The sequence below is a fragment of the Pygocentrus nattereri genome, chromosome 23, assembly GCF_015220715.1.
Source record: "Pygocentrus nattereri isolate fPygNat1 chromosome 23, fPygNat1.pri, whole genome shotgun sequence".
Classification (NCBI taxonomy): domain Eukaryota; kingdom Metazoa; phylum Chordata; class Actinopteri; order Characiformes; family Serrasalmidae; genus Pygocentrus; species Pygocentrus nattereri.
The window spans coordinates 3,542,345-3,564,844 of NC_051233.1; the positions used below are offsets into that span (position 1 = coordinate 3,542,345).

Consider the following 22,500-nt stretch of genomic DNA (forward strand, 5'->3'; position numbering starts at 1 on the left):
TACACTACGTGTTGAAACATTGCTGTGAGGATTTGATTGAGCATTAGTGAAGTCTGGTACTGATGTTGGATAATCAGTTGTAGATCACTCCAACACCTCCATCCAATACCTTTAGGATCTCCATCACTCTGGAGAATGCGGTTCCACTGTTCCACAGCCAAGTCCCTCTTGCTAAGGCTTGGCCTTGGGCGTGGAGACCTCATGCCTGGCTTCTCCTGAGAGTAGAGATTGTAAAAGTAAGTCCTTTAGAGATGAAACAATTTTGCTGTGGTGACAGCCTCTACTCTTCTGGAAAGGCTATGGAACATTACTGTGAGGATTTGATTGCATTCTGCCACAAGAGCGTCAGAGAGGTCAGTGACTGATCTCGGTTGATTAGTTCTGGATCACTCCAACTCAACTAATCCTGGTCCTCATGATGTACCAACCTGCAGAGTTCCCTAATTTCACACCCATTTTCCAGGTAATCTAGACCTTCAGGGGTGTCTGAACATTAGAGCCAGGTGTGCTGGATCTGAACTCCCAGGGTGGTGGATCTCTTCAGGATTGGGCGCCCCATGCCAGATGATCCCTACCCGATAGTGATAATGTCTTATTTGAACTTAGTAAGACACTGAGATAAGTTGCATATATTGGATAAAGGTTGGATATATTTAAATAACCATATACATCCCCACTGAACACTGAGTTAATGTTGCTGTGCTGTAATTTCACCTCCTTCCCCATTGCTCTGTTTTAGTTAATGTAGACTGATAATGTAGATCACCTGAGGCATTTTCTCCTTCTTTAAATATTAGCCCAGATATGCTGTTCTAACCCTGAGTGGTGGGCTTTGAGGTAAACCCCCCCATGCTGATACATCTTATATCAGTGCAGCGATGGTAATAGGAGTTAAAACCTGCTTTCCATAATGTATTCAACTCTCCTGAGTAATTGCACTTTAGTCAAATGAGTGCCTATGGGGGTAGTACAAAGGCCTTAGGTCCTTTGTACCTGCTCAGTGCATAAAGTGCTGGAACTTGCGATATGAATTAGCAATCAAAGGACAATGGATGCTTGGCGGGACGTGGGTTTATTTAAGGAAGCGTCTTCGCTAAATGCAGCACAGTGGCAGGAAAAACATCGACTCTACTGAAGCCTGACTAAAGGAAAGTCTCTCAGTGGTAACGATGCTGAAATTCAGTTTTGGCTTATTTCTTTTTTTTTGTGCAAAACATCTGACCGCACTTGAATAACCACACCCACTCATCTGTCCCAACACACAGTTCTTGTGCTCATGTTGCTTCCAGAGGCAGTTTGTAGCGAGTGATGCAACAGAGGGTAGATCATTTTTATATGCTACATGCATCATTGAGGTTGCATAGTCTACCAATTTTGTGGCTGAGCTGTTGTTGCTCCTAGACACTTTCATTACATTATAATGACACTTACAGTTGGCTGGGGCAGATCTAGCAGGGCAGAAAATTCACCAAATAACTTCTGGCAGAGGTGTTGAAAATGACTCAGCTCTTTAGTAGGAGGATTGCTTTATGATAGCATGGCGAGGTGCTTGATTTTATACACCTGTTAGCAATGGGTGTGGCCGAAACACCTGTAGTCAATTAGAGGTACATATTTTTGGCCATGCATAGACATAGGGAACATTAATATGTGCTAATTTTGTTCACAAACCAATATTTTGGTTGAGGTATAGGTTCCACAATACTACGACAGTGTTTTAGGGCCACTGTTAATAAAAATATGAATATTTAGAGAATAAAGATGTAATATTTCAAGAGTAAAGTCATAATATTTGGAGGATGAAGTGGGATGACTGTAGGGGGGCTGCCATAATGCGTTGGGGTCTCGGTTGCTGTCCTGGCGCCGGAGCTCCACTCACTCCCGTCTCTTTGTGGGTCATTTTGATCTTCATCCTCACTGTCTGTGAAACTTCATGCCCTCTTTTAATGGGTGGAGATGTAGCCCTGATAGCCATGGAGACGACCCTGCCTGAGATTCTCCTTCAACAACACAGACAGACAGAGTCCATCTGGCTCTTTGTTCTAGATAAACAGTTTCCTGCTCAGCCGTTTCAGCCAGTTCTCATACTAATACCAGGCTGGTGGTGATGAGCAGGAGAGACGGGGAAACTGAGCGTTTCTTTATGGGTGAATCGATATGAAAGTGCAGCTCCACCAACTCAACGCCCCTCATTTAACACGAGAAGGTGTTGCTTCACTTTGCGAAGGCGTTGGCCCCAGTATTGCAACCTTTCCTGGTATTAATGCCACTTTAATGTTTTAATTCTAACTTCTTTCTCAAAATATTGCAACTTTTTTCTCTAAATTTTAAACTTCCATCCATCCATCCATCCATTTTCTAAGCCGCTTCTCCATCAGGGTCGCGGGGGGGTGCTCAAAATATGAAACCATATGACTCTTTTTTCTAAATATTACCACTTTTTTCTCCAAATATTATGACTTTATTCTCGAAGTCCACTACTTTTATTTTTATTAACAGTGGCCCTGAAACACAGTCATACAATACAGTGAAGTTTGCTTTGTTAACTTGTGTGTGTGTGTGTGTGTGTGTTGAAATCTGTCCATCCTTATCATTCCTTGGCTGCAGGCTGGATGAATGTGATACAGTGAGAGTTGGTCTCTGTTACGGCTATCGCTGCAAAACATACCAGATCAGCTCCTGCAATCATCTCCCCCGGCTCTGTTTGGGTGTGAGTGTGTGTACTTCCTCTGTGGTATGATTAAGGGAAGCCCCTCGTGAGGACGCGCTGACACCAAAACCTTCTCCATCTCTCTGAGAATGTGCTTAGACACAGCTTACTGCGAATGGATTTTTCATCAGCGGCCAGCCATCCTTCTGTTCCTCAGAAAAAAGAGACAGAAAGGGTGGAGGCAGCACCTGGTCAGTCATGACAGGCCCTAAAGGGAGCACATCTTTATTTCCACACCAAAGACAAACAAGCTCACGAGAAAGGTTTCAAAACGCTGCCAATAAATTAGTAATGACTTTATGCTGATGCTTGTGCTTATTCATTATGCTGATGTGCACAGTACAGTGGTAGTCTGCTGTTGGAGGCGCGGCATGACTCAGTAATGAAGTGGAGATGTATAATAAGTGAGCTGTGCTTGTGTGCAGCGCGCATGTATGTGTGTATGTGGTTGTTTTCAGTGCTAAGCCCCATCTGAGGTACAGGTTTATGGCACAGCTGGTGTCTCCAGGCCAGATGGGACCAGTCCCGTCCTGGGCTCCACCTGCCCCCGGGGAGCCTGCAGTGATCTGACCCCACTCAGCAGGCTCATCATGTTGGGCCAGAAGCCCACAACCTCCTCTGTGCTTCATTACAGCCTGACATAGTCTTAAATCAGCCCAGCTTAACTGCTTGAACCACCTGAGAATCATGATTTAAAGGAATAGGTCCTTGAAAAATGCACATATATACATAGATTTCACCCCTTGGCCCAAATTCAGTATGCCGAGAGGTCTGGTGTCTGTTTCATGTTGCTGTTTTGGGGCAAAACCTCATATCTCAGCTTTCTGTCATTGTTCCATTTTTGACATAATTTGAAAATGCCTGTTGCTGTTTTTGGGGGCAGTCGTGGGCTGGAGGTCAGGGAACCGGCCCTGTGACCGGATGGTTGCTGGTTTGATCCCCAGTGCCGACAGTCCATGACTGAGGTATCCTTGAGCAAGACACCTAACCCCCAACTGCTCCCCGGGCGCCATGGATAGGGCGGCCCACCGCTCCGGGCAAGTGCTCACTGCCCCCTAGTGTGTGTATTCACTAGTGTGTATGTGGTGTTTCACTTCACGGACGGGTTAAACGCGGAGGTGGAATTTCCCCGTTTGTGGGATTAAAAAAGTATCACTTAACTTACATTGTTTGCAAATTTCATGTTCCATTTTCTGGCATAGAAGCATAGAAATTAAACATACAAATGAAATGTATAAATTATTAAAATGAAGTGCAAAGTGAGGACAGAAGGTACTAAATACTTAAAGCATGGGGAAAAAATATCTTTAATCTGGACTCTAAATAGGTCATTTTGGGGCATATCTGAGAGCTGGTTCCAGCTTGGGGCAGCATAAAAGGAGCTTAAAGTATGCTTAAGGAAAAGTATACAGATAAAAACAGTAGCGGCAACCATGGCAGAGATTTGTTGTTTTATTTGTTTTAAGACAGAAACGGAGCTTCTTTTGATATATAATTTACTTCTTTCGGGATATATTGCAGATAATTTAGCTATGGAGTGAGCACAGTGCTAACTGGTAGAGTATACTAGTTGCTCCAGTGCAAAACTAAAGTGGCAAGCTTAAGAAGCCAAACGGCAGAACTACTTTTGGAGTGAGTGAATTATGTGAATTCGATTTTTTTTTGGCAACGTTATTCCCTCGTTCTCTTTTTATATCAGTAGTTCAGAATGAAAACCGCAGCCGCCATAATGGCCAAGACTTTATTTGGCTGTGTGGATGTGCTGTTGCATTAGATGGTATAAATGCAATTCAGCACATTTATTTTTGGCAGTCAGCGGACGCCCCGCTCGTACGTGAGCTGTGCCCAGGAAGACGTTATTGGGTTAAACTCCGAGGTGTTGACATCGGGGGAACCTGCGTCGTTCCCCCCCCCATTTTGGGGCTGGGCTAATTCGATAAAAGTGCCTCACATAATCAGGCCTGTGCCGCGCTTTATCTGCGCTGAGGTCTAAGCGCCGTCACCGGTGCCAGGAAGCGCATGGCTGACTGCCAAGGTGAATCCGGATTCCCCGCCATGGTTTTGTTTCCTCAAACGACTTAACAAAATAAAGGGGTTGGGGGGTGGGGGGCTGGGGGGGTGGTAAAGGCAGCTGGGTCTGAGCCAGATTTCGCCCAGCACCTGGCTCCTCCCCAGACAGACAACTTAAGAGCAGATGATGTGCGGTTGAGGACATTTCAGTGGCACATGAGGACAAGAAGGAGTTCCTCAGAATCACCCGGCACAGGCCTGAAGACCGGAATCAGCCTCTGGCTTTGTATTTTGGCAGCAAGTGATTTGTGGTAATTGAGTTTGGAGCGCTTCTAAACAGATTTTTTCTGGCTGCCTGAAACTATTATTATTTAAATAAGGTTTATTTAAAGATGTATGTTTACCGGTGCAACTACAGGGCGGTTTTTCAACAGAATACAATGCGGCATTTGAATTCTCATGATTCTATTTGAGGGGAAGGGCTTCTCCTAAATCTTTCTAGACTGAAAAACTTTCAAGACAGGAATAGCACTGAGGAAAACAGGGCATAGTGGTCTTGACCCCAGCAGTAAGAGAGATGGGGCCTGTTGCCACCACTTGAAGTAGAATCTAAATTTTTTTTGATTTGCGAATGTTTCCCTCGTCAATCTTCCTCATAGGGTTCAGTAGGGGGTTTGCCTGTGAAGGAACAGCAGACCTTAAATGCCCCTGACTTCTAACTAGCCTACTTTGGGCAGTTGACTCATGCAGAGCTGGACCCTGGAGTGGCCAGACGGCAGGTCTGTCTGCTGGCCCTTTTGATGTTCCCTCCAGACTCGGTAACCTTCTGTTCTGTCCATGTAGCGAAGATATAATCCTCACTGCAGGCCATTGGTTAAAACCTTTGCCACAGTGACCACTCAGAGTTCCTCGCTGGAGCTCGCCCAGTCACAGCTTGAGTTTTGGGTGGATCTTAGCTTTGCCAGGGGATGGTGATAAGCATGGCTAATTGTCTGATAATGACTACTGAAAAACTCTGTGGGGCAGAAGCTAACAGGCTTACAGAGGTAATGCCAGATTTTGTGAGGGTAGGTTGCGGAGGTTAGGTATCCTAAGCCGTATTTAAGATGGAGTGGTTTAACTAGGGCAGGTACTTTGATTTAAGTGATTACTGACAAGATCCCTGATTTTGTTCCAGCATGAATGTGACAGGATTCGTGAAGGAATTAGCTTCTTTGTTTCAATGAACCAAAGCTCTTTTGGTGAAATCAAGGTATTCATCACGGCAATGGAACAACAATATCTGCTAGAAGACAATGTGGTGAAATCGCATAATGCTGATTATGGCATGCACCCATCCCCTGGGCCCTGCCACCGTGATAGGTGAACCACAGAGACTGGGGTACAGTGTGCAAATCCTGAACACCACCAAGCAACACGAGTGATGGCAGGAGGAGGGCATCAGCCACCAGACAATGATGGCCACTCGAGGCATGAAGGCAGCAGCCATCAGGGCCTGGGGGACGGACACATGCCATACTGATGTACACATATCTAGTCTATTTGTAGTATTTTGGGGAAATAACACACATACCTATTCCCAGACAAATCGGCAAGTCAAATTCATGCCAAAAGACATTTAAGAATCTCCAGTGGTGAAACTTATTTATTTCAAATAGAGCTTTGGACAGTATAAACTACAATTATAGCTTCAGCAGCTTTGAGGCAAAACCCATAATTGGGTACTGTGAAATGTGTACAAGGCTGGCCAGAGAAAGAGACTCAGTTTTTACATTCTTTAGCCAGTTGATGCCGCATATCCGTTTTCAGTGTCCTCTATAGCAGAGTTTGTTAAACTCTTAAGAGGATCAGCACTTACTCGCAAGCCCACCGAGGGTCCTATTAAAGTGTCACATCCCAGTGGTTTCATCTAGCCTCCAACTGCTTATCTCCTCCGTCCTGATCTTTATCCAGATGCAGTGGCTGGTTTGAATTATATTGCAATGACATTGTCTGACTTTGTGTCGGTCTAACGCCTGTCATGGGTTTCTGTCATAATCTGACTAAAAGCACTCACATAGATTTGATAAGTTCAGCATAACCTACATTTTGTTCATGAGCCATCTATAAACATCTCTAACCACCTTAAGGGAATGATATTTCAGCACAACTGTGCAGAACTTCAGGTTGAGCTGCTATTGCTGGTGTTCCTTTTAAGATGGGTGTGAGTGTAAGGCTGCATGAGTGTCTGAATGAGAAAGTGTTTTGTCGCAGTTGACTAGGGGAGAGTTCGTGAAATGAAGACCTCCTGTCAGCAATGATTTCAGACTACCTGAACAGATTTAGCTTCACTCTTCATTATCATTTACATGATATACACTACCCAATCCACACTGTCCAGTTCTAAACATCAAATTCAACCAAACCTAACTGAAACACCAACCCAAACCTCTAAATTCAAGACCAACCCACTACCCAAGGAAACCCAACTCATAGATCATCTCAAACCTTGAGTTGAGTGATGTAGTTTGGTCTTGATCTTGGCCCCCTACGACCCAACCTATGCCACCAAACCAACCCAAACAATCTACCCCACCACAAACCTTACTAAAACCAACACAAATGATTTGACCCCACCTAGCCCAGCCCAACCCATTGCACAATGCTCAACCCAACCCACACCACCCAACCCAACCTATGACGCCAAACCAACCTAAACAATCCACCCCACCACAAACCACCTTACCGAAACCCACACAAATGAGTTGACCCCACCTAGCCCATTACACAATGCTCAACCCAAACCACACTACACCAACCTACACCACGCACCCCATATTATTCAAATCATACCACTCAATAAAACCTACTACACAACTTTTTACACAACTTGCACTGAACCAACTCACACCACCAAACAATTCCCAAATCATCCTACCCACCAAAACCAAACCAACTGACATCAGTCATCCCACCCCATTAAACCTAACCCAATCGACACCACCCAACCCATATAACCTTGTGTAATTAATGGACACGACTGGAATATGACAAGAGCACAGAGGCAGGTTTCAGTATTTGTGTGAAAGAGAGAGAGAGAGAGGCAGACAGGTAGAGAGACAGAGCGACTGTGGTGATATGGAGCAAGATAGGCAGGTGGAAATGAGTCTCATCTCACGGTTTGACACTTAGAACACAATGAGCATGAAACAGTTCCTGCATCCTAGGGCACGTGTTAAGATGCAGAGGCACTTATTAGAAGTCTCTCAAACTCTCGGGCCAGAAGACACAGTGCAACATATGTATTGATGTCACCGCAAGTAGATAGTGGGTGGGGCTACGTGCAGTTTGCATGGTAAGCTGCAGTTGTGCTAAATGCAGGCGCATATTACGGTCACATCGTATGGGCGTATGTGCATCATATCAGGCCCTGAATGGTTTACTGTGAGCTGTGAGCATCCTGAGCAATCAGAGAATAAGAGCAAGAGAGTGCAAGAGAATAAGCAGCCTTTCTTCAGAGTGCGGCAAGGGAGCCCATCCGACCATTGAGGGGCCACTTGCCCCACCCAGAGGACGCTTGAAAGAGAATGTGCAAGGAACGTGCAGCAGGTTAATAGGAGGAGGGGTCCATAGTGATGAAGTTGTCTAGATAAGCTGAAGGCTAAGGGGCAGGGACGGAGTGACAGTATGTGTACGCACAGCAAAGTGGCAGTGCGCCGAGCGCAAGGATCGATAAGGGAGCGGAACGGAGCCGTAACCATGGTGACACAGCCCATAATGAAGAGATAAAAGAGATGAGATGATATCAAAGGGCAGATGCAGCAAAGAGGCTGATGACTTCATAACAAGCGCGTGCAGACACGCCAGGACTAGAAAGGTCATTCAAAGCTCCGTCCGTCTGGGGTGCCGTTTAAAGGTGGTCAGAATCCTCTGAAGTAGAGATTACAAAGTAGGTGGCTCCCTGGTGTTTCTGTAGATCACTTTGCTGGTAATATGACATGTTTGCTTCGCTCTCGCTGTGTTTCTGTGTTCTGGCTGGCTGTGACTCTATGTGAGTTCATAAATATTTCTAGTAGCTGTAGTGAACGCTCAGTTGCATCTGACTTGTGTCTTGTTGTGTCTGGAAAAGCACTGAAGTTTCCGTAATCCAGTGCGTCTCTAGTGATTTGATGACTTCCTTTAGAGAAAATCAGGTCGATAGGCCTGAGGTTTGACCTTAGAGTGACCATAGACCTCCGGCGAGTGAAGCCCACTGGGATTGAGAACACGGGGGGTAGACTCTTTTAATATAGAGTTCTTTGGTGCCGTGTTTTAGAAGGAGATTTGTGAGGTCTACCTAAATTGAAGGTTCTATTCTACCAATTCAACACTTCTCATTTACTAAACTCCAATGAAAGGTTTTTAGGGAACCAGTGGTTCTTCTATGACATCACACGTTTTCTTTTACAACAACACAGGTATTTCCTACGTGTTCTCATGTTCTTGTATATTTACAATGCGCCAAATTCATCGGCTGAGATGTAAGTCATTCCGAGTGTTTTGATGTGTCAGGTATAGCACATCTGTAGGTGCTTGGTCATCTATAGGTGCTTGTCAAGAAAGTCCTTTCTTCATGTTCTTGCTATTGAGAAACGCCACGGATGTTCTCCACATGAACATCAAATGAAAGCGGGTTACTGAGACCCGCCCAAAAAGGCACGTCTTGCCTTTAATCTTTCAGCACCTATTTAGGATTGTATTCCCGAGTTGGGGGTCATGCCCTTCCCCGTCCAATCCGAGTTCTCTAAAAAGCCCTGCTGTTCACAATGACTGGTGTATCAGCAAGACAGTGGGGCTTCTGTGTGAACATGAGGTCCATTCAAACCATCTGGCCTTTGGACTTCTACGTTAAGCTGGATGATATTTTATATTAAGTGTCTCTAATAACGGGAACTGTCCACTTAATTTACAGTGTAGCTTTAACTCTACATTACAAGTTCCTATGTGGAAGACATATGTACACATGTTTAATTACATAGGCTGTACTTCTGTCATCCATCTATAACAGTGACTGAATCATTAGTAGTTGCAGTGTTGTTGCATATGGTATTCATGTGTAACTACACATTTATTGGAGACACTTAATATAAAGTGGGACCTCATATTTTGGTCCCACTTAAGTGTCTCCCCCCAGGAGTGTGAGGGTAATTACATTTGTTAGAACGCCTGTTTTTACAATAGCGCCAGTGTCTGGAATCTGTAATAACACTGTAACTACATAACAACTGCACAGGATTGTTCCACGTATTTTAATGTGTGCCTTGCAGTTACTATGGAAACTCCAGCAGCACTGCTGTGTGTGATCCACTTGTACCAGCACAACACACACTAAAATACCACCGCCACCTCGTCAGTGTTACTGCAGTGCTGAGAATGATCCACCACCCAAACAGTACCTGCTCTGTGAGGGTCCATGGGGGTCCTGACCACTGAAGAACAGGGTAACAGAGTATCAGAGAAACAGATGGACTACAGTCTGTAACTGTAGAACTACAGAGTGCAGCTATACCCAGTGCTGCTAATTACAAATCAATTACAGTCAAAATGGTCTTGCTGGGAAAATAGGTCCACCTTATTACACCTTATTAAGTGTAATTACATAGGAGAATTATTATATAAGTTGTACTACTGTCATCTGTAGTCAATACATCACCAGTTGTTAGGATGTTGTTGCATGTATTGTTAATGTGTAACTACAAAGTTATTAGAGACACTTAATAAAAAGTGGGAATGAGATTTTTGCCATCATTCTGTAACGGTAGTCCAACATCACAGCAGTAGCTATGAAAAGCGCATCTGTGGGTGGAGCATGAATAGGTCAGTTGGATAAACGGTCTCATAGCTCTCTATCGGTCTCTATCTTTCTCTCTCTCTCTCTCTCTCTCTCTCTCTGTCTCTCTCTCACTGTCTGGCGGCTTGTCAGCGGCTCGCTCGTTTCCCATGCTGCCTCAGACGCCCTGTCAGCGAATCACATTTAAAATCCGCCCCGTCGCCGAGGGAAACCGAGAGGCAGTTTTTTTTCAATTATTCTCTTTTTGCTGCTTCCCGATGTCAAAGAAAGGACGCCGGGCATTCTCTCTCTCTCTCTCTCTCTCTCTCTCTCTCTCTCTCTCTCTCTCTCTCTCTCTGTCTCTCTCTCTCTCTCTCTCTCTCTCTTCACTCACCTCTTCTTTTTCCTCCTGGCGCTTTGGCCCTGTTTGTCTAAAACACAGTTTCTATTTTAACTCACCGTCCCGCAGAGCAGGAGCTGACGTCCGTTGGGAGCCACCATGGAGGAGAGACATAAAGGCAGTGTTTTTTTTGGGGGGGGGGTTTGACGGTTTGAAAGTGGCTTCCTGGGAGTCGTTTTCGGGGTGACACCGGTAAAGTTGTGAAATTCATCCCCTTCTTCTCTCGTCTCCTGCCGCAGAAGCGCAGGAGCGCTGCTGTGACGTGAGCGAAGCGCCAGAAAGCCTTTGTCGTGCTGAAGCGGTGAAGTATCTCCGCACAGCAGGTTAAGACAAAGGGAACGGGTGAAATTCCCCAGCATTAGCATTTGAATCGGCACCTTCTGCCACGTTCCACAACTCTCACTTCACCGCATGCACGCTGCCGAGCCGTCTCCCTCCATGTGACCCGAGGAAGGGAGAACGATAGAGGCCGAGCTGAGGAACGTCATCCAGACTCTGGATCCAGACTCATCAAGTGGTGCATTCACATGCACTTAATAATCTGATTGAAGGCGAAGGGTTATGTGATACTAACAACATACTTCGATTTATTAGAAATTAGGAAATCTGATCAAGAGAGCTGGGTTTTAGCTCAGTAACTGGGTTTTTCAGCATGTGTACCCTTACTCTGATTTCTTTCCATTTCCTCAGTTCAAAAATAGCAAGCAGAGTTTCTCAGCACTGCAGTAACACTGACGTGGTGGTGGTGTGTCAGTGTGTGTTGTGCTGGTATGAGTGGATCAGACACAGCAGTGCTGCTGGAGTAAACACTGTGTCCACTCACTGTCCACTCTATTAGACACTCCTACCTTGTCGGTCCACCTTGTAGATGTAAAGTCAGAGACGACAGCTCATCTGCTGCTGCACCGTTTGTGCTGGTCGTCCTCTAGTCCTTCATCAGTGGTCACAGGACGCTGCTAGCTGGATATTTTTGGTTGGTGGGGTCGTCCACGATGCTAGTGGCTTTCCGGATACTTGACAGCAGCACTGGCCTTACTGTTCCAACTGTAGTACAACTAAAGAAGCAAACTTCAGGCAACAGACATGGTTTGGCTGACCGACTACATGTGACGTCATTTGATCGATTGCTTTAACGAGGGAAACAAAGCGCTACGAGCCAGACGCCCACTACCCGCTCTTCATCTCCTGGCTCTAGTGTTCCGTTCAGACTCTCCTGGAGGCCTTGATTAGCTAAACCATGTGTTGTTTCGAGCTTGGAAGTAAACTCCATTCAGAGAGGTAGATGGAGGAGCATGGCTTGGCACCCCGGAATTGCATTAAAAGATCCCAGGTAGCTTTTTTGCCTGACGGTACCAAATGGCTGATTATTTATTCACACCAACCACTGGTTGTTTGATCACGAACGGTTAGACATGTGCATGCCTAGACAGACCCGAGGATGATGCAAACGAAAAATTTGGAAACAAAGAGGGAGAGAGAGTATTCGAGGAGCAAACACAGTTCCACTCCAGGGATACTTCAAACGCAAGCGTTCTTGTTATGCTCGAATCCGGAGCGTATTAGCATTGAGGAACTCGAAGAATGCACTTAGGTGTTATGACGGCTATGGAATGCAAGCGTTCAGCTGGCGCTGAGAAAAAAGGTTTCGTTTTTCTCTTTTACATAACTTCAAAGCTGCCTTCAGTGACCGTTTCCACATGAGCCAATAGAATTGGCCCAAAAATATTTTTAGACATTAACACACAAGAAAGTCAAGGGCAGAAACATGAGTAGGTGCTTTATGCTGGGCATGCAGAAACACTAAAAACTGAAACGGCATAATGCTATGAAATGATATGCCAGTGTTTCTTTCGTTTCTCTACGTTTCTTTGTGTAATTTTCCTCAGACACGATGCTTCATAACATACCATGTCTATCCAAAGACGACGATATGCACACATACTGGCACAACCTAAGTTTAGTGGTAAACAGTCAGATCAACACAAACTTTAAGTTGGCCAGACAAAGCGGTTACTATAGAATTCCAGGTGGTTACTAATGTATTGTTAGGCCATTGCTGTCATATCCCAGGTGGTTGCTAAGATGTTGCTAGGCTGTTGCTGTCATATCCCAGGTGGTTGCTAAGATGTTGCTAGGCTGTTGCTGTCATATCCCAGGTGGTTGCTAAGATGTTGCTAGGCTTTTGCAGTCTTATCCCAGGTGGTTGCTAAGATGTTGCTAGGCTGTTGATGTCATATCCCCATTAGTTGTTAAGATGTTGCTAGGCTGTGACTGTCATAATCCAGGTGGTTGCTTAGATGTTGCTAGGCTGTTGCTGTTATATCCGAGGTGGTTGCTAAGATGTTGCTAGGCTGGTACTGTCATGTCCCAGGTGGTTAATAAGATGTTACTAGGCCATTGCTGTCAAATCTCAGCTAGTTGCTAAGATGTAGCTAGGTCAGTGCTGTCATATCCCAGGTGGTTGCTAAGATGTTGCCAGGCTGTTGCTGTCAAATCCCAGGTGGTTGCTAAGATGTTACTAGGCAGGGGCTATGGTATCCCAGGTGCTTTTAAGGTCAGAGTTAAGACCCGCTGTAATGAAAATGAGGCATTAACTTAAACAGAGGATGGCTAATTTGAAAAATATAAATAAAAATAAAAACAAATAAAAATGCAGACCCCCCCCCATGCAAGCACACATAGGCTTTCTATGCTGTTCCTAAAATCCAGGGGTGCTGCAGCCCCCTCATCACCTCCACATCCCTGCTTAGGACTTTTCCCCTTCTCCTAGAAAGCGGAAATGTGAAGTTTTCTCACAAAAGCAACAACAACCAGCAGAGAAATCATCTGAGTTTACTGAGTCCTACGTTGTAGTGTTCAGTGTCCCTGAGGTAGAGAAGCATGTGTATGGATGGCTGGCTTTGATTTGACTTGTATAGCTGCTAAACACCGTTTAATCAGAATCCTTGCCCTGAGCGAAGTCTTTTATCTTTAAATGTCTGACGGAACAGGGCTAATGCTTCTTGTCTGAGTCTCAGGTGAAAAGGGTTTTAAAGAACTGAATGCAAATCCTGCTACAGTGTCTGATTGTTCAACAAAGCTATTAGAGGAAAGACTGTGCTTCGTGCATCGCAGATCATTGTAATGTACTGGTGGGTGTCCCTGACCCATCAAGTTCCACTAAGCAGTATATTTGAATATTTTTGAAGCCTGACTTTTCCTTGCCGTTGTTTTTAAATGTGATATACCATGAACATATAAGCAGTATATGGATGGAGTATAGAACTGTACATGCAAAATTGGTGTAATGTCATGACTTAAAGCAATGGCTTTGAGAACAAGGATGAATACATGTGCAGCCAATCAGAATCGAGACTGATTACCTTAAAGGCTCAGTAACCACAACAGTCTGTTTATTTCTAAAGGATAAATAGAAGCTGCTTAGGTGTTGCTAGACCAGTGCTACAGTATTCCAGGTGGTTGCTAAGGTGTTGCTAGACCAGTGCTACAGTATTCGAGGTGGTTGCTAAGGTGTTGCTAGACCAGTGCTACTGTATTCCAGGTGGTTGCTAAGGTGTTGCTAGACCAGTGCTACAGTATTCAAGGTGGTTGCTAAGGTGTTACTAGACCAGTGCTACAGTATTCCAGGTGGTTGCTAAGGTGTTGCTAGACCAGTGCTACAGTATTCCAGGTGGTTGCTAAGGTGTTGCTAGACCAGTGCTACAGTATTCCAGGTGGTTGCTAAGGTGTTGCTAGACCAGTGCTACAGTATCCCAGGTGGTTGCTACAGTGTTGCTAGACTATTGCTACAGTATCTCAGGTGGGTGCTATGGTGATACTAGACAATTGCTACAGTATCCCAGGTGGCTGTTAAAGTGTTGCTCGTCTATTGCTACAGTATCCTAGGTGGTTACTACAGTGTTGCTAGACAATTGCTACAGTATCCCATGTGGTTATTAAGGTGTAGCTAGACAATTGCTACAGTATCTCAGGTGGGTGCTATGGTGATGCGAGACTTGTTGCTACAGTATTCCAGGTGGTTGCTAAGGTGTTGTTAGGCTGTTTCTATGTTATCCATAGTAGTTGCTAAGGTTCATGTGGAATTATTCTTGTGCAATAACCCACAGAATAGTACATTCCAGGCAGGAATAAAACACAAAAATGATAAAACATAGGTCTTTAAAACAATTCACAGATGCCCCCACACTTACCCCCCTCTCCTCTCTCTGGTCTCTAGGTTCTGAGTCCCCGCGGGGCTTCGTGGAGCTGCGTTTTGTGCTTGAGCCCCAGGACGTGGTGACAGTTCGAGGGGGCGTATTGCAGCTGGACTGCCAGGCGCGGTCAGACCAGGGCCTCCCCATCATCTCCTGGAAAAAGGATGGCGTCCTGCTGAGCTCAGTGGTGGATGAGCGCAGGCAGCAGCTGGCCAACGGCTCGCTTCTGGTGCAAAATGTTGTGCACTCGCGGCACCACCGGCCTGACGAGGGGTCCTACCAGTGCCTGGCCACCCTGGAGGGCGTCGGAGCGATCGTCAGCCGGACAGCTAAGGTTACGGTCTCTGGTAAGTGTGCGATTGTAGATTCTGTTCTCTACTTTGTTTAGTTTCATTTGCTTGCATCCTGAAGGAGAACTGAAGGAGAAATGAAGAGTTGAAGTGATAGTTTGCCAAAGAATTAATTCAGATAATTTACCATCGTTAGCCCAAATGTAGTCAATCAGACAAGAAATGTTTGGTGCCTGAAGTTTGCTTCTTCAGTCTGAGGAGATGAATGTAGCTTACAAGTTAAACCATGCAAACTGCACACCTACATCATCACACATCTACATTTACGGCCTTTGGCATTATTTTGACAGCTTGTCGCAATTTCGCCTTAATAACTCAAAATCTTGAGGCAGGAATTATTGTTTTATGAAATTTATAAGAATTATTTTCACAAAAGTACGTCATTGTTTCAAGATAATAAAATAAGTCATCATTTCAATCTAGTAAGTCACTATTTTCACATAATGAGTCACTATTTCAAGAAAAAAAGAATATCAAGAAATTGTTTTGGGAAAAGAAGTCATTATTTTGAGATACTAAGTCTAAATTTGACAAAGCGCTGCCAGAATTCTCGATGATCAATGACATTTGAGGCCAAAAATGGGGTGTATTTGTTTTTTCCCTCTTTCATTTGGCACAGTTAGTTTTCTATCCAAATTTGCCTGGTGGTATTTGTTTTTGAGTATCTTCAAACTACAAGCACCAAACTAGCAGTTATAGCTGAAGTCTTCAAGCCACAAAATTCACTGGTGCTTTAATAATTAGCCTCGAAGGAGAGTCTAGGCTTTGAGGCTTTGAGGATGACTATCTCAGCAAACCCAACAAACCCGCAGCACACTGCCATACTGTAGTGAGTTGGTTTCTCTCAAAGCCTCTTGAGCGTTAAGACGAAGGTCTTGGACGCCGCAAACCGCGGAAACACTTTGAAATGGAAGCGCGAACACAGCAAAATACATGCACACCCACAAAAAGCCTCCCGACCTCACATTTAAAGGGAGGTCATGTTGAGGGACCACGGGAAGACAAAGCAGCTTAGTTAAGCGTCTAATGTTGAAGAGCGAATAAGAAATAGATTGCATAACTTTCTTTAGTGCCCCCAGAACAGGGCTAACAGGGCTAATTACAAGCATAAGAGAGTTCGGTTAGGCAAAGCTAATTTACACTAGTGTGTTTGAGGACATGAAAGAATAAATTCAACTCTCTACTGCTCTTTCTCTCTCATGCATGCTCTCTACTGCAGACCTCAGAGGCCTCTCCTGCAGAGTTATTCCCTATTATAACATGCTTGGCCCAGCTCTTGAAGAGTTTAAGCATCAGCCAATGATGGTAACTGCTATGGCATTAAGGAGGGGCACATGATGGCACCTGAGTAGCACCAGCTCTAAGTCTAAGCAACTGGATATCCCAAGTTAGAGCCCTGGTGATGTCTGAGAGGATAGGATGGCCTTCACCCAGTGTGGTGCAAGCCAATGTAGGCCCTCTGTTAGCTGAAATGGCAGTTAGGCAAAATATTACATTGTTTGTACCTTCACAAAAGAAAAATGTATCTGCACAGTATTTATCTCTGAATCCTTTACTCCTAACAGTCCAACCTGGTAGCATCAAATGATAGAAGCTTCTTTTGAAGGTCCCTGCGCTGTTCCCACCAGTTGGTATCAGCCATTATGAGGAGCAGAATGACCTCCTGAGCAGTGAGAGAGAAAGATAACTTGTTGCTCCATCTTTACATCACATCACCCAAGCTCTGAACACCTGGCAGAGCTCAGTGGCCCAGCTGCATAACGTGAGGCGAGATTCAGGATGCGCTGGCTGGCTGGGAGCTCGTTTTCCCCGCTTTCTCGTGCTGCTGCCCATGGCTTCCATTGGCAGCTGTGAGCGTGGCAGTGCACTCTCACTGCTCTCCAGAGCTCTTAACAGCTTTTCTAGGCATGGCATCTATCTCTTGCTGTTGTCCGTGACTCCTGTCGGTGCTTATGGGCGTGGCACTGTGCTCTTGCCCAAAAATCCCGGCATCTTTGAGTTGGCTGCAACGTTTTGCGACTGTTTGTGGCACTAGGGGGGGTTGGCACTAGCCTCTAAATGCCACTCGGGGCCCTTTGGAAATATAAAACATAAGTCAGTTCACAGATGCCCCCACACTTACTCCCCCTCTCCTCTCTCTCTGGTCTCCAGGTGCCAAGTCTCCGCAGGGCTTTGTGGAGCTGTGTTTTGTGCTTGAGCCCGAGGACTTGCAGGGCTTTTGAGTTGGCTGCAAGGTTTTTGGTACTGGTTGTGGCACTAGGGGAGTCAGCACTAGCCTCTAAATGCCCCTCGCGGCCCTTTGTTGGCAGCTGGCACAATGGTAGACGTTAAGGCCTGACTAATGTAGAAATGATAGTAATGCTAATACAGAAAAATATAGATAATATTAGCTAATTAGATCATCATTTAACATGGTCATTAATTAAAACATGAAATATAATCACAATAAGATTGAATAAACACTGGAAACTCAGTATAATTGACTCAGTATAATATAAATGTTGTGGTGGGGGTGGAGCTTATTTAGTGTTTCTGTCTGTTTTCTATTAATAGAAAATCCCTTTGTGTGTTGTGATTTGTGATCTTTATGCTAAAAGGTAGATTAAAATGCATTTTATACTTTTATTACTTTAACCGTGATGGTGTTTTGTGTTCACGCTCACAAGTTCAGCCTGTATAGCTGTATATTAGGTAGGCGACTGATGTTTGCTTGCTCTTTTAAAAGTGATGTAAGGAGATATGAGTACAACTGAAGGACTTTTCTCAAGGTGGACGTTGGGTTTATTATTCTTCAAAGGAGCTTTTAATGTTTTGTTAAAACATTATAAAATGTTAAATTGTTAGTATCGACTGATTTTATGGGCAAACGGATGTATCGGTCAGGCCCTAGATATGGCACAGATTGTTCAGACTTGCTTCAACACTGCAACATCACTTTGACCAGTTCTGTGCTCAAGAAACTGCTTTGGCCCTCATGCCAGGTTCATGGTGGAGAAGGTTGTGGCTACCTTGCTCATCCCTTGGGTCCAGGAACCGTTAGTCCTTCTGGAGACAAAGCTGCATCTGGACCCTAAACTGATCCACAGCATGCTCCAGCCTTCCTATCTCCACACCTACTGTGAGCTGGACTAACACTAAAGAGGCCTCTGCTGAGGGCAGCTGCAGCCTGCCGACACCATCTTGGCTCTTGGGAGCAGAAAAGTCTTAGCGAATGAAAAAAAATGGCTCTGGTGCCAACTGGAAAGATAAGTGTCCAGTCGGCACTGGGTCAAGGCCAGGGTATGAAATTGAGTAGGTATGAGTCCAGACGTCTGGGGGGTTATTAATCCGCAAAAGGGATTGCCTACCACAAAAAAGTGGATGCTGGGCTTCTGGGTTTATATGGCTGGAATGAAGAGGTTAAGATAGCGCTAATGCATTTCTATCTGAAGGAGTCGAAGAGAAGGGCTCTCAGTACTTTGAACCGATAGCCTGACCTCTTGGCATGGCCACGGATGTGGTTATCACGGGGCATTAAACCGAAAGTGACATTCATTGGCTTCTTTAAAGCCCTGCCAATTGGCAGTCTGGTGGAGTCCATGTTTCTAAGCGGATGATCTCGAGCGCGCCGGCAAGACCAGATTGAAGCACCAGTCGGGCGCTTTATTGGTGAAAAAAGTCTCGGTTTTGCCGTTTTTTTTTCACACTTTCATTTACCAGACGGAGCTGCCGGGCGTGGAAATCTGTCTGTGGTGAAATGAAGAAAGGGAGAGACACATTGAGGAGAAAAAGGTGACAGAGGGGATGAAAGAAAAAGTCGTTTTGCAGCCAGAACATAACCTTCAAAGGGGGCACCAGACATTCTTAGCGCCAAACCACACAAGTGGGCCGTTTTCAATTCCAGCTCCCTCCGAGCTCATTTCTTCACGCATTAAACTCTTCTTTAGTGAGCGTGGAACCATGCTGAAGGCTGGAGATAATGCTTCTCTTAAATTGTCCTCTCTGTGATGAAAAAAGAAAAGCCCACAGGGTAATTTCAACCAGTTCTTCAGCCATTCTTTAAATGATGAGTGACAAAGAGCAGCTATGATAACATTTGCTGCTATAATACTGGCAGTTTTAGGCCTTTGTGGGGCCCATGTGTGTGGTTCTAGATATGGCTGTACAGTCTTTGTGTTCTCTGAGGCTTAGCAGAAGATTAATATTCAACATTAGTGTTGTTTAACATTGCTAGTCAACCAAGTATTCCAGGTTTTCATCAGTAGTCAGGGGCCATTCATTCACTAATGTGTTTCAAATGAACCCTTAGGACCTGGAAGTGGTAGGCCGCTGCTAGCCTGCATAACTTCGGAACAGTTTAGGACACGAACGTGATCCACATATCAGGACATTCAGCAGGACCTCCGCTAACGATCAAGCATGACATCGCTGAGCCGAGACATCGGCATCAGTGGGTAAATCGGCTCAGAAAATCACCTAAATTCCTGATATTATTGCTCTGCCGTTTGGCCTTCGTATTCCAACAAAGGGTTAAAACAGTGACATGATTCACATCAGATCACTCATCAGACTCCGCCTCACCATCCAGAGTGACTTCATCCACCTGTGACCGTCCATCAGCCAGAGATCAGCTCCAAAATCACCCACAACCTGCTCAGTACTGTTACACTACACCTCAGCTTTCAGCCTTCATTCTATAAACAAAGGGCTTTCGGTTACATTGATTCTGAGTATTAAAAATAACTGATATTAAATATGAAACTCAATCTGTAATTAAAAATAAAGCCTGTCGTGCTGTGTATCAGAGTTTTAGCACTCAGCCTGAATCCAAGAGGACAGAAAATCTGTAAAATACATTTCCACCTTATACTGACTGTTTATTTTCACTCGTAATGACCAACAGAACGAATCACCGTCAGAATTACTGCACTTTCAGCTCCCAGACACTGAACAATTTCTGACAAGATAACTACAACTGCACTTCTTTTCAAGATCTCTTTAATCAGAAAAATACAAAATTTATCAGGTGCTGGGTACATTTTTGATCAGAAATGACCCAAATTCAGAAAGATATCACATGTCTGTTGCCAAACAATGGAATTGCATTTGTAATTGTAACTGACCCAAAATACCAAAAAATTCCACAATATTTTAAGGTTTCTAAGGGTTAAGGTGTTAAAGAGGATTCGTTGGAGCGATGCCATAGACAAACTAGGTTTTTTTTTCCTAGAGAACCTTTCAAAGAATGGTTCTTTAAAGCAATGGATGCCAAACTGGTTCCCAGGGCTTCCCAGACAGTCCACAGTTTTTCTTTATTCCTACACACTATATTTCCAAAAGTATTCAGTCACCCATCCAAATCATTGAATTCAGGTGTTCCAGTCACTTCCATGGCCACAGGTGTATAAAGCCGAGCCCCTAGGCCTGCAGACTGCTTCTACAGACATGAGTCAATCATTACAGACCTCCAAACTTCATGTGGCCTTCAGATCAGCTCAAGAACAGCGTAGAGAGCTTCATGGAATGGGTTTCCATGGCCGAGCAGCTGCATCCAAGCCTTACATCACCAAGCGCAATGCAAAGCGTGGAATGCAGTGGTGTAAAGGGGATCATGGTGTGGGGGTGTTTTTTAGGAGTTGGGCTCGGCCCCTTAGTTCCAGTGAAAGGAACTCTTAAAGCTTCAGCACCAAGAGATTTTGGACAATTTCATGCCCCGAACTTTGTGGGAGCAGTTTGGGGACGGCCCCTTCCTGCTCCAACATGACTGCACACCAGTGCACAAAGCAGGTCCATAAAGACACGGATGAGCCAGTCTGGTGTGGAAGAACTTGACTGGCCTGCACAGAGTCCTGACCTCAACCCCATAGAACCCCTTTGGGATGAATTAGAGCGGAGACTGTGAGCCAGGCCTTCTCGTCCAACATCAGTGTCTGACCTAATGTTCTTCTGGAAGAACGGTCAAAAATTCCCATAAACACTCCTAACCCTTGTGGAAAGCCATCCCAGAAGTGCTGAAGCTGTTATACCTGCAAAGGGTGGGCCGACATCATATTAAACCCTATGGATTAAGAACGGGATGTCACTCAAGTTCATATGCGTGTGAAGGCAGATGACCGAACACTTTTGGCAATTTAGTGTATATACAGGCCAAGAGCCATTTAAGAACTTTTTAAGACAAGGTGTCACCTATAAAGTCACACTTATACCGCAGAGACAGGGTCTCAGTGGTATATTAGGACTGCCGTGATCACTCAATTAAACATGATTGCTCAGTTTTTAAAAAAATCCATTAAAAGTTCTTGAATGAATTTAGAAAGCCTTTCTTTTTCATCAGTAGTCACTACTGACAGCTCTACGGTATTGAGCTACATGCTGACTGGATGCCTCCTTTGTTCTTGTTTCATTTTTCAGAGACTTCAGTTTGCCTCCAAGTTCGGTGCCTGAAAGCTCTGCAAACTTGAGTCATGTCACGTTGACAAATGACATCAACAACATCAAATGATGGCTTTTAACAGGCTGGGGTTTAGTCACAAGCTCTAATCCAGATTTAAGAGAAGGTCATATCTTAGTCACAAAGTCCTTGAGCTCCAGGAACCTCGCTGGCCAAACGGAACAACACTTCTTGAGCCAAAAGGTCAGAAAGCACGGCCTAGAAGGTCGTTACATTGACTCATGAGCGTCTGTAGCCTTTAGCAAGGCGGCTTAATCCCACTTCACTCGAGGGAAATGGGCTCAGGGGCTGGTTAAAGTAAGCTGCTTTGCTCAGACGCATCAGCAAAACAGTAATAATAGCTGCAGGTGTGAAGGACCACTGTTTGATTTGATTCCGTCTGCTGCTGTAAGAGATAATGGAGGCTGATATTTTTAGCACGTTAGCTTAACAGGAGAGGCTGTGAAAACCAAAGCAGGACTGCACTTGACCTCTCCTTGGCAGTCGGGGTGGGGTTTGATAGGCCTCGCATCTTCTGATTTGTCAAAAAGACACACGTACACTTTTCCTCTGACTCAGAAAACGAAGCCGAGGCTCAGAGGACGAGCAAATCAGATTTGCCGCACCGGCGTAATCCAGT

General features: G+C 44.9%; 1 protein-coding gene across 2 annotated transcripts in view; it reads left to right on the forward strand.

The window, feature by feature from the left end:
- Positions 1 to 22,500, forward strand: part of dcc (DCC netrin 1 receptor) — a 419,056-nt gene that overhangs the window by 127,428 nt on the left and 269,128 nt on the right. For both annotated transcript variants that reach the window (XM_037533426.1, XM_037533427.1), the window contains exon 2: positions 15,125 to 15,448. In XM_037533426.1, coding sequence (XP_037389323.1) covers positions 15,125 to 15,448 — 324 coding nt within the window. The remainder of the gene's footprint in view (positions 1 to 15,124; positions 15,449 to 22,500) is intronic.